Below are 14,461 nucleotides of genomic sequence, written 5' to 3' on the forward strand. Positions count from 1 at the left end.
TTGCAATGGATTTTTATATAATATTTCCAAGGAATCATATTTTTCGAAAGTCAATTTAAATGGAGCACTTATTATAATTGTTGCAATTAAATAAAAAAATTATATAAAATTCTCTGTAAATGGTTTTTGAGTGAAAAAGGAATAATAGATCCTCATAAATAAATATACATCTATATACTGTCAAAATTTCATGATTCTAGGTTTAGCCATTTATTATATCTTTTGATTATTGTTATAAAAAAAACTTATGATAATTATTTGTAATCATAGCAACGAGTTTAAAAATTTACATTTTCTTTAAATTTTACACTTCATTTACTTATTTTTATTATTAAAAACAAACAAAACGTTACTCATAGCAACTTACATATATTTATCACCATGTGTTACCCTGTCAACAGGGCAATTTACTTAGTTCCCACATAAAACAACTCTGTTTGTTTGATTTGCTATCTATCGCTCTCTTTTCCAACAGCTGTCAGAATAAATTTTACTCTCATTGTGTCTGGACGTGTATATTTTGTTGTTGTGTGCATATAAAATATTAAAAGACAAACAGCAAAAAAATATAACTTTTTGTTTTTTTGCAAAAAATTAAGCTGAAAAATAATTTAATAACAAAATAAATTTTGTATTTTTATAACAAAAGAACTAATAACTAAATAAACAAAATGACTGACATGAAAAATGAAATGGACAGCGATTTGGATCAAAATTATTCGCTTAACAGCAATGCAGACCCAAAGAATATGCAGGAATTGACAATTTATGTGAGTTGCAAATTGACTTTTTAATTATTTATTTAATTTATTATTTGTTAATAGAAGTTGTAATAATATAGAAGCTATGGATATTTGTTGTTTATTGAATAACACAAATTGTTTTTCTTTATTAATTAGAATAATTTTGTTTTGTTTGTGATATAGGGGAGTGGGTGGAATTGTTGGGCCATATGTGGTTGTGTGTTCAGCTTTGTAATTTGAGTCCAGACAAAAACTGCTTATTAAAGGGCGGAAACATGTTGTGTTAATTGTGCAATGTTAATGAAGTGTTAAAAAACTATTAATATAAAAATTAAAATTCATATTTAGTGGGTGTAATATGTTGTTAATAGAGTTTAAAATTTGACGAGTTTCTTTACATTCCCAATAATATTCGATTTACAATATTGTTGTACAAGAACTTACTTCTAGACTATAAAATTAATTAATGTAGTATCTATCCCTACAGAACATTTAAATCAGATTATAAATACAGAAGTTCAAATTGAAATTATCGGATTATCAAAACTGGAATAGATTTGATAAAATTCCGATCGGTAAATTTTTCAAAAATCGTTTAAAAATAAAAAAAATTACTAAATTTCCAAAAAAAAATCGATGCAAATAGAGATCTTTTTAAAATGTTATTATAATTTGAAAGAATTAGTTCAATCCGGTCCAGGTAGCTCAACTAAAGACCTTTATATATCCTAGGGCTTTCTTATCGTGTAATTTATTCAATAAAAACTAATAATTTGTTACTTTAATTTCAAATATCGTAAATTTTAAATGCTATCATCTTCCGTTTTATCGTTTATTGTATAAAATGTTTCATATATTCATTAAAAATTCAAAACTTCATAGAAAACTCATTGAAGAAAGTCATCGAAATTCTATATAGAGGACTTTTCGAAAATCCTCTACAATCAAAGAATCGAAAATCTTTACATAGGGAATTTGTCAGAAATCATTTTCTATTGGAGAATTTATTCAAAATCTTAAAAAAATAGAGAAATCATCGAAAGTCCTCCTTAACTGGACAAATTGTCAGAATTCCTTAACAAATTGAGAATTCATTGGAAGTCATATTTAAATGAAAACAAGTAAGAAATTATAGTCGGGCGAGGCCGACCATATAATACACTACACCTTTGACAAAAATATAATGTGATTTAGTTGCCATAATAAAGCATTTAAGTTGAATTGTACCTTGCCTTAGATATACATACTTAAGCCGTTTATTGTTGAATAAAATTGTGGACATTTAAGTGAAATTTTGATGGGGGCTTTTCATAGGGGCTAGGGTCATATGCGAACCTATTATTATGGAATTCGTGGGGGTCATCAAGTCTTGTATACAACTTGGTTATTGCAGCTTTTTGTCGAGATATGAGTATATTAAACATAATTATGAACTTAAAAGCCCTATTCGGCGGATTCACTTGTATGGGGGCTAGGTGAAATAATGGACCGATGTAAACCATTTTCAACAGGCTTCATCTACGGTACCATAAAAGATCATGTGCCAAATTTCATTGAATTATCTCCAAAATTGCGACCTATAGTTTGATTACAAGTTTTAAAAGCCCTATTCGAGGGGTTCAGTTGTATGGGGGCTAGGTGAAATTATGGACCAATGTTAACCATTTTCAATAGGCTTCGTCTACGATACCATAAAAGATCATGTGCCAAATTTCATTGAATTATCTCCAAAATTGCGACCTGTAGTTTGATTACAAGTTTTAAAAGCCCTATTCGAGGTGTTCAGTTGTATGGGGGCTAGGTGAAATAATGGACCGATGTAAACCATTTTCAACAGGCTTCATCTACGGTACCATAAAAGATCATGTGCCAAATTTCATTGAATTATCTCCAAATTGCGACCTGTAGTTTGATTACAAGTTTCAAAAACCCTATTCGAGGGGTTCAGTTGTATGGGGGCTAGGTGAAATAATGGACCGATGTTAACCATTTTCAATAGGCTTCGTCCCTGGGACAATAGAAGATCATGTACCAAATTTCATTAAATTATCTTCAAAATTGCGACCTGTAGTTTGATTACAAGGTTTACATGGACGGACGGACGGACAGACGGACGGACATAGCTAAATCGACTCAGAAAATGATTCTGAGCCGATTGGTATACTTTAAGGTGGGTATAGGACCAATATTATTGTGCGTTACAAACATCAGCACAAACCCAATATACCCTCCCCACTAAGGTGGTGTAGGGTATAAATATTTATATCGAAAATGCTCTAGAAGTGGAGAGTTTAGCGAAAATTTTCTATAAAATAGAATTTTGTAAAAATTTTTGAAAAATAGATAATTTCTTTAAATGAAAAAATCATCAAAAATTTTCTATATTAGTAGAAATTTTACCGACAATTTACTATAAAAGTAGAAAAATTATCGAAAATTTTGAAGAAAAGAAAAAGATTATTAAAAATGTTCTATAAAAAAGAAAATTATCGAAAATTTTCTATAAAGGAAGAAAATTATCGAAAATTTTCTATAAAAGAAGAAATCTATCGAAAATTTTCTATAAAAAAAGAAATCTATCGAAAATTTTCTATAAAAAAAGAAATTTATCGAAAATTTTCTATAAAAGAAGAAATTTATAGAAAATTTTCTATAAAAGAAGAAATTTATAGAAAATTTTCTATAAAAGAAGAAAATTATCGAAAATTTTTTATAAAAGAAGAAAATTATCGAAAATTTTCTATAAAAGAAGAAAATTTATCGAAAATTTTCTATAAAAGTAGATAATTTATCGAAAATTTTTTATAAATGTAGAAAATTAATCTAAAATTTTCTATAAAAGAAGAAATCTATCGAAAATTTTCTATAAAAAAAGAAATTTATCGAAAATTTTCTATAAAAGAAGAAATTTATAGAAAATTTTCTATAAAAGAAGAAATTTATAGAAAATTTTCTATAAAAGAAGAAATTTATAGAAAATTTTCTATAAAAGAAGAAATTTATAGAAAATTTTCTATAAAAGAAGAAAATTTATCGAAAATTGTCTATAAAAGGAGAAAATTTATCGAAAATTTTCTATAAAAGAAGAAAATTTATCGAAAATTTTCTATAAAAGAAGAAAATTTATCGAAAATTTTCTATAAAAGAAGAAAATTTATCGAAAATTTTCTATAAAAGAAGAAAATTTATCGAAAATTTTCTATAAAAGAAGAAAATTTATCGAAAATTTTCTATAAAAGAAGAAAATTTATCGAAAATTTTCTATAAAAGAAGAAAATTTATCGAAAATTTTCTATAAAAGAAGAAAATTTATCGAAAATTTTCTATAAAAGAAGAAAATTTATCGAAAATTTTCTATAAAAGAAGAAAATTTTTCGAAAATTTTCTATAAAAGAAGAAAATTTATCGAAAATTTTCTATAAAAGAAGAAAATTTATCGAAAATTGTCTATAAAAGAAGAAAATTTATCGAAAATTGTCTATAAAAGAAGAAAATTTATCGAAAATTGTCTATAAAAGAAGAAAATTTATCGAAAATTGTCTATAAAAGAAGAAAATTTATCGAAAATTTTCTATAAAAGAAGAAAATTTATCGAAAATTTTCTATAAAAGAAGAAAATTTATCGAAAATTTTCTATAAAAGAAGAAAATTTATCGAAAATTGTCTATAAAAGAAGAAAATTTATCTAAAATTTTCTATAAAAGAAGAAAATTTATCGAAAATTTTCTTTAAAAGTAAAAAACTTGTGGAAAGTTTTCTTTAAAAGAAGAATATTTATAGAAAATTTTCTATAAAAGAAGAAAATTTAAAACAACTTTCAATAAAACTTGAAAATTTTCTACAAAAGTAGAAAATTTATCTAAAATTTTATATAAAAGTAACGATTTTATCAAAATAAAAGAGGAAAATTTCTATAAAAAATTAAAAACATATCGAACATTTTTAAAAAACTTTCTATAAAATTTAAAAATTTCTCAAAAATTATTTCTCACAAATATTTCTATTCAATTTCTTTCAGGTACAAAGTCTGCTACAAAATGTCCAAGATAAATTTCAAACAATGTCCGATCAAATTATAACACGCATCGATGATATGGGCAATCGAATAGATGATTTGGAAAAAAGTATTGCCGATCTAATGAATCAAGCTGGTGTTGAGGGTCCCGAAAAGTAATTGAGTTTAATATGTCGGCCGTAACGAGAGTATGCTCAATTTTTTAATATTAAGCTAAACATCAAAATAATATCAAAACACTTTCTCAACAAATACACATAAAACATTCTCGACTAACTAGCAACCAGAAACATATTTACTATAAATACCCGAATGGAATAGAGTTAAATACTTATCAACTACTTCCCCAGCACCCATTGATTGCCATTATTAAATTTTCCTGGAACATTATTGAGCCTTAATATTTTCTACTTCCTCCTCCTTTCTGATCTTTTACATATTAAAGGTATTTTTATTATTAAGTAAAAAAATCAACCCTAAGATCTTTTTTAAATAAAGAAAAAACAAAACAAATATGTAATTTACAATAATTTTTTATTATAAAATCCATTTTTTAGTTTTTTTTTCTTGTTAATTTTTAAAATTCTTTTGTAATTATTTATAAAATCAATTTAATTATAGTGAAAAGTAATAATAAAAAAGAAAGTAAGTTTTTAAGTTAAAAAGTGTTAAAAATGATTCATAAATTAAATTTTCTTTTAGTTAGAGAAAACATAAAGTCACATATTCTAAATTAAATTTTATTAGTCATTTATTTATTTTTGTTTATAAGAAATCAACAAATCTTAATTTCTAAAATTACGCGTACAATCAATTACTTTATCGGTTTTATTATCATCTACAACGCTTGATTTCTTCTTCGATTCAACAACTGTTACCAGGCGACGACTGCTAAACCCACCTGCATTATTATTGCTACCACCTTCAATATCTTCAGTAGATTTGCTGTCATGACGCTTAGTGGCGGTAACTAAGCGTGGTATACCCGTAGCGCTGGAGCCTGATAACCGTTTTGTTACAAAGGCATTTTTTCCCTGTTTAGATGATTTCTTAAGAACCTGTACATATAAAATAGTTTTATATAAATTCATTACTACACCCTCTTTGAAATAAATAATAAAAGTTATGAAAAAAAGAGGGTTGGGCTTGCAGAAAAACATAGCTATCAATAATACAAGTTAAACAATAGCAACTGGCAATTAATCAAAGTGCTTTTATGAAAAAAAAACTAACATTGTTTGTTCAATTAACTCAATGTTGTCATGCAGATGATATTGCTTGCACCTGTGTTGCTTGGTGCTCCGTATGAGGAGGGTGGTCGCTGTGGGTGCATAATATTAAAACCAATTTATTGTTAACTAGTGTCTCCTTAATTGTTACAGTAAGTGTATATATACTGACTTTTGTAAAAATATGTAAATTAAGTAAAAAATTTAAAAAATGTAGTTTTAAGACTGCACATGCAATTGCTTTTGCAATCTTACATGTGTAGCCGCCACCGCTTTAAAGGGATGCTTTACTTGGGGTTTGGTTAAAGGTTTCTTAAAATTCAATTTATTTGCCTTTAAATTAGAGGCAGTATCCAAAGCATTTGCCTCGCCCACATCTTCGGCTTCGGTAATTGAGTCCTCTTCAGACTTGGAATTTTCGCTGTCATCCTGTCAACAATAGAGAAAGCCATAAAAGTTAGATTTCAAAACACTTAGAGTTTTATCCACTATATTATCAACTACAACAACTACATTTTATATTACCTCCTCCTCATCATCTTCTTCGTCGTCGTCATCATCCTCCTCTTCTTCTTCGCCGTCTTCATCCTCATCATCTTCGTCTTCTTCATCGGTTTTATTTTCTGCCAAATTTTTAGTAGATTTACTTATTCTACCCTTCCTTTTTAAAGGACTTAATAGTTGATCTCTTTCCAAACTTTCCATTGACTGTGACCTCAAACTGGCCCGCCTTTTTATTGGATTTCTTTTCTTGTGCCTCACTTTTCGATTTCATTAGTTTTTGAAATTCCATAAAATCTCCCCTTTCATCGATATTTGTTACATCATAATAACTGGCCGATAAAGCTTCCAAAGATTTTGTATGATATTTCATGGAGATTAAAATGAAATCTACTAGTATGCTTTTAATATCATTCAGTTTACGCTTCTCGAAATTGCTTATAATTTCATCGATTTCTTTATTCGTACGACTTACTTCCATTTTAGCTTTTAGCAATTCCGAATCGGCAGCGGACTGTAAGTGAGTTGTAGGAATTTCGAATTAAATTAAATTAATAGATAGATAGATAGATAGATAGATAGATAGATAGATAGATAGATAGATAGATAGATAGATAGATAGATAGATAGATAGATAGATAGATAGATAGATAGTAGATAGATAGATAGATAGATAGATAGATAGATAGATAGATAGATAGATAGATAGATAGATAGATAGATAGATAGATAGATAGATAGATAGATAGATAGATAGATAGATAGATAGATAGATAGATAGATAGATAGAGATAGATAGATAGATAGATAGATAGATAGATAGATAGATATATAGATAGATAGATATATAGATAGATAGATAGATAGATAGATAGATAGATAGATAGATAGATAGATATATAGATAGATAGATATATAGATAGATAGATAGATAGATAGATAGATAGATAGATAGATAGATAGATAGATAGATAGATAGATAGATAGATAGATAGATAGGTAGATAGATAGACAGATAGATAGATAGATAGATAGATAGATAGATAGATAGATAGATAGATAGATAGATAGATAGATAGATAGATAGATAGATAGATAGATAGATAGATAGATAGATAGATAGATAGATAGATAGATAGATAGATAGATAGATAGATAGATAGATAGATAGATAGATAGATAGAGATATATAGATAGATAGATAGATAGATAGATAGATAGATAGATAGATAGATAGATAGATAGATAGATAGATAGATAGATAGATAGATAGATAGATAGATAGTTAGATAGAAGTACATAATTGAGGATCTTAATAGATCAATAAAGTTTTTGCTCAAAAGTGATTTGCACTATTAAGATGGACTTCTATTTTACTTTATACCTCGTTATGAGATTATGTTTTTTACTGGTGAAGACCAAATATTAGTTCAGATTTTAACTATTTTTTTGGGTCTCCAACTTCTTATATAAAAGAAGGTATGAATAAATGCACAAATTTTATACCAGACTTTGAACAAGTCTGAATTCATGACCAGTCTATTGACTTGCTCTCTTAAAAAACTTACATTATTAGCCGAAAATTTCGTTTTCAATTCCAACATTTGACGCTGCTTTAAGACCTCTTTATCACGAGCTAACAGCTGTACGTAAATTATCCCTGGTAGTTTTACATAAAGTATCAAATTGTGCCAATTCATTAACAATCTGGAAAAGAAATATAAAATTAGCAATTTTTTTTTCCCACAATTAAAAAACACTCACCTTCAATTCCATACGATGAACATTCAAATCCATATAATCAGCCAAAATAGTGACAGCGTTAGTGAAATTTTTCAAACCATCACTTAAACTTTCATTGATTTCCTCATCATCCGAATAGTGTTTTAAGCATTTCGATAGTTCGTCATAAGAATCACGAAATCTGAGAAATATTAGAAACAAAGAAAAAAGTTTATCTATTCTGGATCTTTTTTTAGGTTCGAAGACTATTATCTATTCATTTCCACACTTTCCCTAAATGGTGCCACTTCTTTATTTGGCAAATTTTTCACTTACTTAGCCAACTTCCTGGTGCAGGCGGAAAAAGTCGAACACATTTCTATTAAATGTTTTTCGGTTAAATTAATGCGTTCGTTAATAATTTTAATACGATCATCTTTGGTATTTAAAAATGCCAATTTACCACGACGAAACATTGTTTATTTACTAATTGTTTACTAATTATTAATGTATAATACTCGGACAGCTGCAGAAATTAAAATAATTTCTTTTTATTTCTAATTGCCAAAACAACGGTTGCTATGGCAACGTTTAATGTCATTGGAAATTAACTGTCAATTTTTTTTAACGCACTACTGAAGGTTGTTGTCTTTGCTGTTTACATTAACAAACTTGGTATTACTATACTTTGCTATTAATTGCTATTACTTTGCTATACACATTAAGAAACTTGGTATTACTTTTAGTGCTGTTCAAATTCTGACATATAGATGTCTCATTTTCTCCGCATTATAAACATAATGATGCATCTTTTTTTTGGTGTAATTTGTACATTTTCTGCGAATTTTTAAGTGAATATATTATTTTCTTAAGAATTGTTGGGGGATTTTTGTTAAAATAATAATTAATATTTACCTTGTTTATGTACATTAGGGCGATAACGTTTGTATTGATGTTCCCACCGAAAATAAAAGCTTGTTTCATTTTAATATACCGTTTCTCAGAAAATTTGTTCTGGAGTCAATATTTGGTGAGCTGGTTCAAAGGATAAAAAGTTACTTTTTTAATTTTTTCATGTTTCATTTAAAGGACTAATATGAAATTCAAAAAGTACCTAAAAGACCCTTTTTATAATTTTCATTCAACTGGTAAGCTGTTCTTGGTTCAATATTATAGAAAAAGCCCCTTTCTATAGATTTTCTTTTAATTCGGGCTTTACTTGCTAAATTTCATGTTTTTATACCCTCCACCACCATCAGTGGTGATAGAGGGTATATATAAGTTTGTCGTTCCGTGTGTAACACCAAGAAATATTCATCTAAGACCCAACAAAGTATATATTCTGGGTCCTTATCAAATTCTGAGTCGATTTAGCTATGTCCGTCTGTCCGTCTGTCTGTCTGTCTGTGTAAAACACGCTCACGTTAAAACTAAGCAAAGGAAATCAACCAAATTCACCCAAAATATTTATTATTATCCTAAGCAGTTTGGTATTGAAAATCAGCAAAATCGGTTCACAACATAAAAAGTTATGAGTAAAAATTTCAGACTACCTCGAAAAAAATTACGTTTTTTTTCATAATTCTTTTGAAGTTTTTTCAGAAACTACCAAAGATATTTCGATGAATTTTGTCACACATTATTTTTTTAGGGCAGTGCTCAAAATTATGCTCAAAATCTTTACAATCGATCCAATATTTCCCATAGCCCCCATACAAAGGTATATATTCCCGGAAATTATTTTATCGTTAATAACTCCCTAAAATATATTGGTATCAACACAAAATTTTGTACATGTAAATATAATATGAACAGAAATCATACTGTCAACGTAGACCTCAGTCGGTCCACAATTGGTCATAGCTCCCATATAAGGTCCACTTCCGAAAATCACCTAAACGCACATACATATTTCATTGATGAATAAAACTATTGGGATAAAATTCGAGTAGGATATGTTTTGTATACATACAAATCATTCTACAAAATTTTTTTTTACGGATCGGTCCATTATTGATCATAGCTTCCATATAAGGCCCACTTCCGAAAATCATTTAAAAGCTCATATTTCATTGTCAACTAAAGCTATTCTGATGAAATTCGACACAAATATGTTTAGTCTAAATATAAATCACTCTACGAAATTTTTTCTGGATAGGCCCATAATTGGTCATAGCTCCCATATAAGGTCGACATCCGAAAATCACTTAAACGCATATATTTCATTGAATTATAAAGCTATCGGGATAAAATTCGACACAAATCTGTTTTGTATCATTCTAAAAACATTCTACAAAATTTTTTACGGATCGGTCCATAATTGGTCATAGATCCCATATAAGGCCCACTTCCGAAAATCACTTAAAAGCACATATTTCAATGCTAAGCAAAGCTATATTGATAAAATTCGAAACAAATATGTTTTACCTAAACATGAATCACTCTACGATTTTTTTCCGGATAGGCCTATAATTGGTCATAGCTCCCATATAAGGTCCACTTCCGAAAATCACTTAAACGCATATATTTCATTGAATTCTAAAGCTATCGGGATAAAATTCGACAGAAATATGTTTTGTGTGCATTCAAATCATTGCACTATTTTTTTTACGGATCGGTCCCTTATTGGTTATAGCTCCCATATAAGGCAAACTTCCGAAAATAACTTAAAAGCACATATTTCAATGTCAAGTAAAGCTATCTTAACAAAATGCGACACAAATAAAAATAATTCTATTAAAATGTTTTCGAACTGGCGTATTAATATAAATTTTTCTGGACCTAATCAAAATTAGTTCGACTAAAATTTTGGCAAGTTATCTAAAAATTAAATAGTTAGATGGGTTTCAATAAAAAGCAGCTTACTGGTGGAGGGTATTTAAGATTCGGCATAGCCGAATATAGCACTCTAACTTGTTAGATTTCATATTGTAGAAAACTCAAAAAGTACCAGTGGAAGAACAGAAGAAGTACCATAAAACTGAGGACTCTACATGTTTAATTTTATGTTTCTAAATTCAATATTATCGAAAATTACAAAAGTATCAGTTGATAAACGAAAAAGTACCAGAAAATACCATTAATTCACTCAAGACCCCAAGGTTTAATTTCAATATTATAGAATATTAAAAAAGTGTATTTTTAAGATCAAAAAAGTACCAAATAAGGTAAAACTTTGAACCCTTTAACTTCCGAATAACTGGTTCAAAAGATACATAGGGTGTTTAAAAAGTACTAAATTACAGTTTTTACCTATTTACTCCATAAAAGGTCCGAATTTTAAAAGAGTACTAGACAACTATATATTAAAGTGTGATAGTACCGAATCAGCTGTTTTTTGTGCAAATTTCTGTGCGACAATGAATCAGTAAGTGAGTATATAGATAGATGAACGAAATTTTTATTGGATACATCAGTAAACTTCCATATTGATGCTACCCTAATGTACATACATTCATTCATGTCTATTCGTATTCATACATAATGTGATTTTTTTACGTTTGGCGCCTAATTTTAATAGATCATTCATCTTAATAATTATTCTAAAAATACGATTGTTTTTTAAAAAAGCAGAAAAGCTTTATGATTTATTTTTCTTTAGAAAAAATTTTAAATATTTTATGTGACTAAAAAAGTTCATAATTTAAACCTTTAAAAGTCACGAATTTGTAATTAAAAATATTTTAAATATAAAATTTAATGAAATAACAACAAATTCTAAGGAAGTTATTTGTATAAGATTTCATTCAATATTATGTAAAAATTCTGATAAAAGTCCAGTTACAAACGATACCCAGCTTTAAGGTCTAAACTATTTATCTCTTTATAGAAAAGTTATTGATGATGACCTTTTTTCGAGGGTTACTTCTTTTACCCGTTTTAGGAATAGTTAACAAAGCGTCGAATCTTTATTGTATATTTTAAACTTTTAATTGAATATTTGTGAAATTATTCTTTAATTTTTATTACTTTTGCCATAAATTAAAGATTTTATTATGTATTCACTTAAAATGGTTTAAAAATTACTAGCTAAATAATAAATCAAGATGAAACAACTCAGACCGCTAATATTCGGCTGAGATTGATCTTATAAAATACCCAAACACTTAAGGAAATTTTCATTAAAATCAGTTAAATATATAGAATTACATCAATTAGTAATTGCACTACTATATACATATCATTTCTGCAAAATATTTAAGTAGAATAAGCGACGAATTATCATCTTAGATGACTTTAACTCTATGCTTCGGAATCTTCCAATGACATCTCTTTGCTTCCAAAATTTGCTCCCAAGTCCGAAGTATTGTAAAAATCTATATTAAATGCATTAACATATGCAAGTGAGAATATTAGCGTTAAATTTATTTAATTTATTCACGTCCTTGACCATACAATTTATAAAAATAAAAGCCGCAATAAAATCAAATTAAGATACAAAATTCCCAATTCTCTAAACTAAAAGATCTTCATGATGATGATGATGATACATACATGCATTAACTCGTTTTCTTTTATTGTTGTTATTGTGTATTTTGTGGATGTAACTACTACTATTAAGATAATCAAGTCAGTCACCAGCCGAAAAAAGAATCCGGTTGAGAAGAGCTCTGGAGCAACAAAAAAAAAAACAGTCACTTAAAATACAATTTATAGACTGCGAACGTTAAAAGAATTTGCAGTTTTGTTAATGCAAAAAAAGTTATAAGAAGAAATAAAAACGAAAACAAAATTTAAATAAAAGAGAGACAAAATTTACATACAATAACAAAAATGTATCCGGTCAAGAAAACAAATTGGTTAGCTACTTATAGAGACGACAGGTCAGAGTTTATAATGAGTGGGTTCTTTAATATATTGATGGAAAGAAAGATATATAGATAGATAGATAGATAGATAGATAGATAGATAGATAGATAGATAGATAGATAGATAGATAGATAGATAGATAGATAGATTAGATAGATAGATAGATAGATAGATAGATAGATAGATAGATAGATAGATAGATAGATAGATAGATAGATAGATAGATAGATAGATAGATAGATAGATAGATAGATAGATAGATAGATCGATAGATAGATAGATAGATAGATAGATAGATAGATAGATAGATAGATAGATAGATAGATAGATAGATAGATAGATAGATAGATAGATAGATAGATAGATAGATAGATAGATAGATAGATAGATAGATAGATAGATAGATAGATAGATAGATAGATAGATAGATAGATAGATAGATAGATAGATAGATAGATATAGATAGATAGATAGATAGATAGATAGATAGATAGATAGATAGATAGATAGATAGATAGATAGATAGATAGATAGATAGATAGATAGATAGATAGATAGATAGATAGATAGATAGATAGATAGATAGATAGATAGATAGATAGATAGATAGATAGATAGATAGATAGATAGATAGATAGATAGATAGATAGATAGATAGATAGATAGATAGATAGATAGATAGATAGATAGATAGATAGATAGATAGATAGATAGATAGATAGATAGATAGATAGATAGATAGATAGATAGATAGATAGATAGATAGATAGATAGATAGATAGATAGATAGATAGATAGATAGATAGATAGATAGATAGATAGATAGATAGATAGATAGATAGATAGATAGATAGATAGATAGATAGATAGATAGATAGATAGATAGATAGATAGATAGATAGATAGATAGATAGATAGATAGATAGATAGATAGATAGATAGATAGATAGATAGATAGATAGATAGATAGATAGATAGATAGATAGATAGATAGATAGATAGATAGATAGATAGATAGATAGATAGATAGATAGATAGATAGATAGATAGATAGATAGATAGATAGATAGATAGAAACATTCGCTAACAAAATAGTTATATGTAAGTCATTACTAGGTTCTTTCTAAGTAATTCAGGAGGTATGTAGAAGTCATTGAAAAGTAAACTCTGGAGTAAGTATGAGTCGTTTCCATGTTTTTGATGGGTAAGATATATAAATATGCAATTCGTTTGCTGTGTGATAGTATTTATACCCTACACCACTTTAGTGGGGAGGGTATATTGGGTTTGTGCTGATGTTTGTAACGCACAATAATATTGGTCCTATACCCACCTAAAAGTATACCAATCGGCTTAGAATCATTTTCTGAGTTGATTTTGCTATGGCCGTCCGTCTGTCTGTCCGTCCGTCCGTCCGTTCATGTAAACCTTGTAATAAAACT

General features: G+C 27.8%; 3 protein-coding genes across 3 annotated transcripts; 1 reads left to right on the top strand and 2 right to left on the bottom strand.

Moving 5' to 3' along the window:
* The first annotated feature begins 486 nt into the window (after nucleotides 1-486).
* LOC119611475 (heat shock factor-binding protein 1) lies at nucleotides 487-5,278 on the top strand. The gene is made up of 2 exons (XM_037967053.1): nucleotides 487-770; nucleotides 4,762-5,278. Exons 1-2 carry the CDS (start codon nucleotides 672-674, stop codon nucleotides 4,915-4,917), a joined length of 255 nt encoding a protein of 84 aa, XP_037822981.1. The 5' UTR covers nucleotides 487-671; the 3' UTR covers nucleotides 4,918-5,278.
* A 239-nt stretch (nucleotides 5,279-5,517) lies between these two features.
* On the bottom strand, nucleotides 5,518-5,948 carry LOC119611474. The gene has a single exon (XM_037967052.1). It carries the CDS (start codon nucleotides 5,916-5,918, stop codon nucleotides 5,544-5,546), a length of 375 nt encoding a protein of 124 aa, XP_037822980.1. The 5' UTR covers nucleotides 5,919-5,948; the 3' UTR covers nucleotides 5,518-5,543.
* Nucleotides 5,949-6,191: 243 nt separating this feature from the next.
* On the bottom strand, nucleotides 6,192-8,776 carry LOC119611473 (protein FAM92A). Its single transcript, XM_037967051.1, is given in 7 exon segments — nucleotides 6,192-6,416; nucleotides 6,513-6,707; nucleotides 6,709-7,002; nucleotides 8,057-8,126; nucleotides 8,128-8,195; nucleotides 8,253-8,412; nucleotides 8,547-8,776. Coding segments are annotated over 7 exon segments (1,137 nt in total). The 5' UTR covers nucleotides 8,687-8,776; the 3' UTR covers nucleotides 6,192-6,206.
* Between the last annotated feature and the right edge of the window lie 5,685 nt (nucleotides 8,777-14,461).

Source organism: Lucilia sericata, unplaced genomic scaffold (genome assembly GCF_015586225.1).
Source record: "Lucilia sericata isolate MDLA Ls3-8-SP2 unplaced genomic scaffold, ASM1558622v1 Contig001459F_arrow, whole genome shotgun sequence".
Lineage (NCBI taxonomy): Eukaryota > Metazoa > Arthropoda > Insecta > Diptera > Calliphoridae > Lucilia > Lucilia sericata.

Bases quoted from the DNA above. Each gene is read 5' to 3' on its own strand.
- LOC119611474 (XM_037967052.1), bottom strand. From the start codon at position 5,918: ATGTTTTTCTGCAAGCCCAACCCTCTTTTTTTCATAACTTTTATTATT.
- LOC119611475 (XM_037967053.1), top strand. From the start codon at position 672: ATGACTGACATGAAAAATGAAATGGACAGCGATTTGGATCAAAATTAT. The intron at 771-4,761 runs GTGAGTTGCAAA...AATTTCTTTCAG, and splicing joins TGCAGGAATTGACAATTTAT to GTACAAAGTCTGCTACAAAA.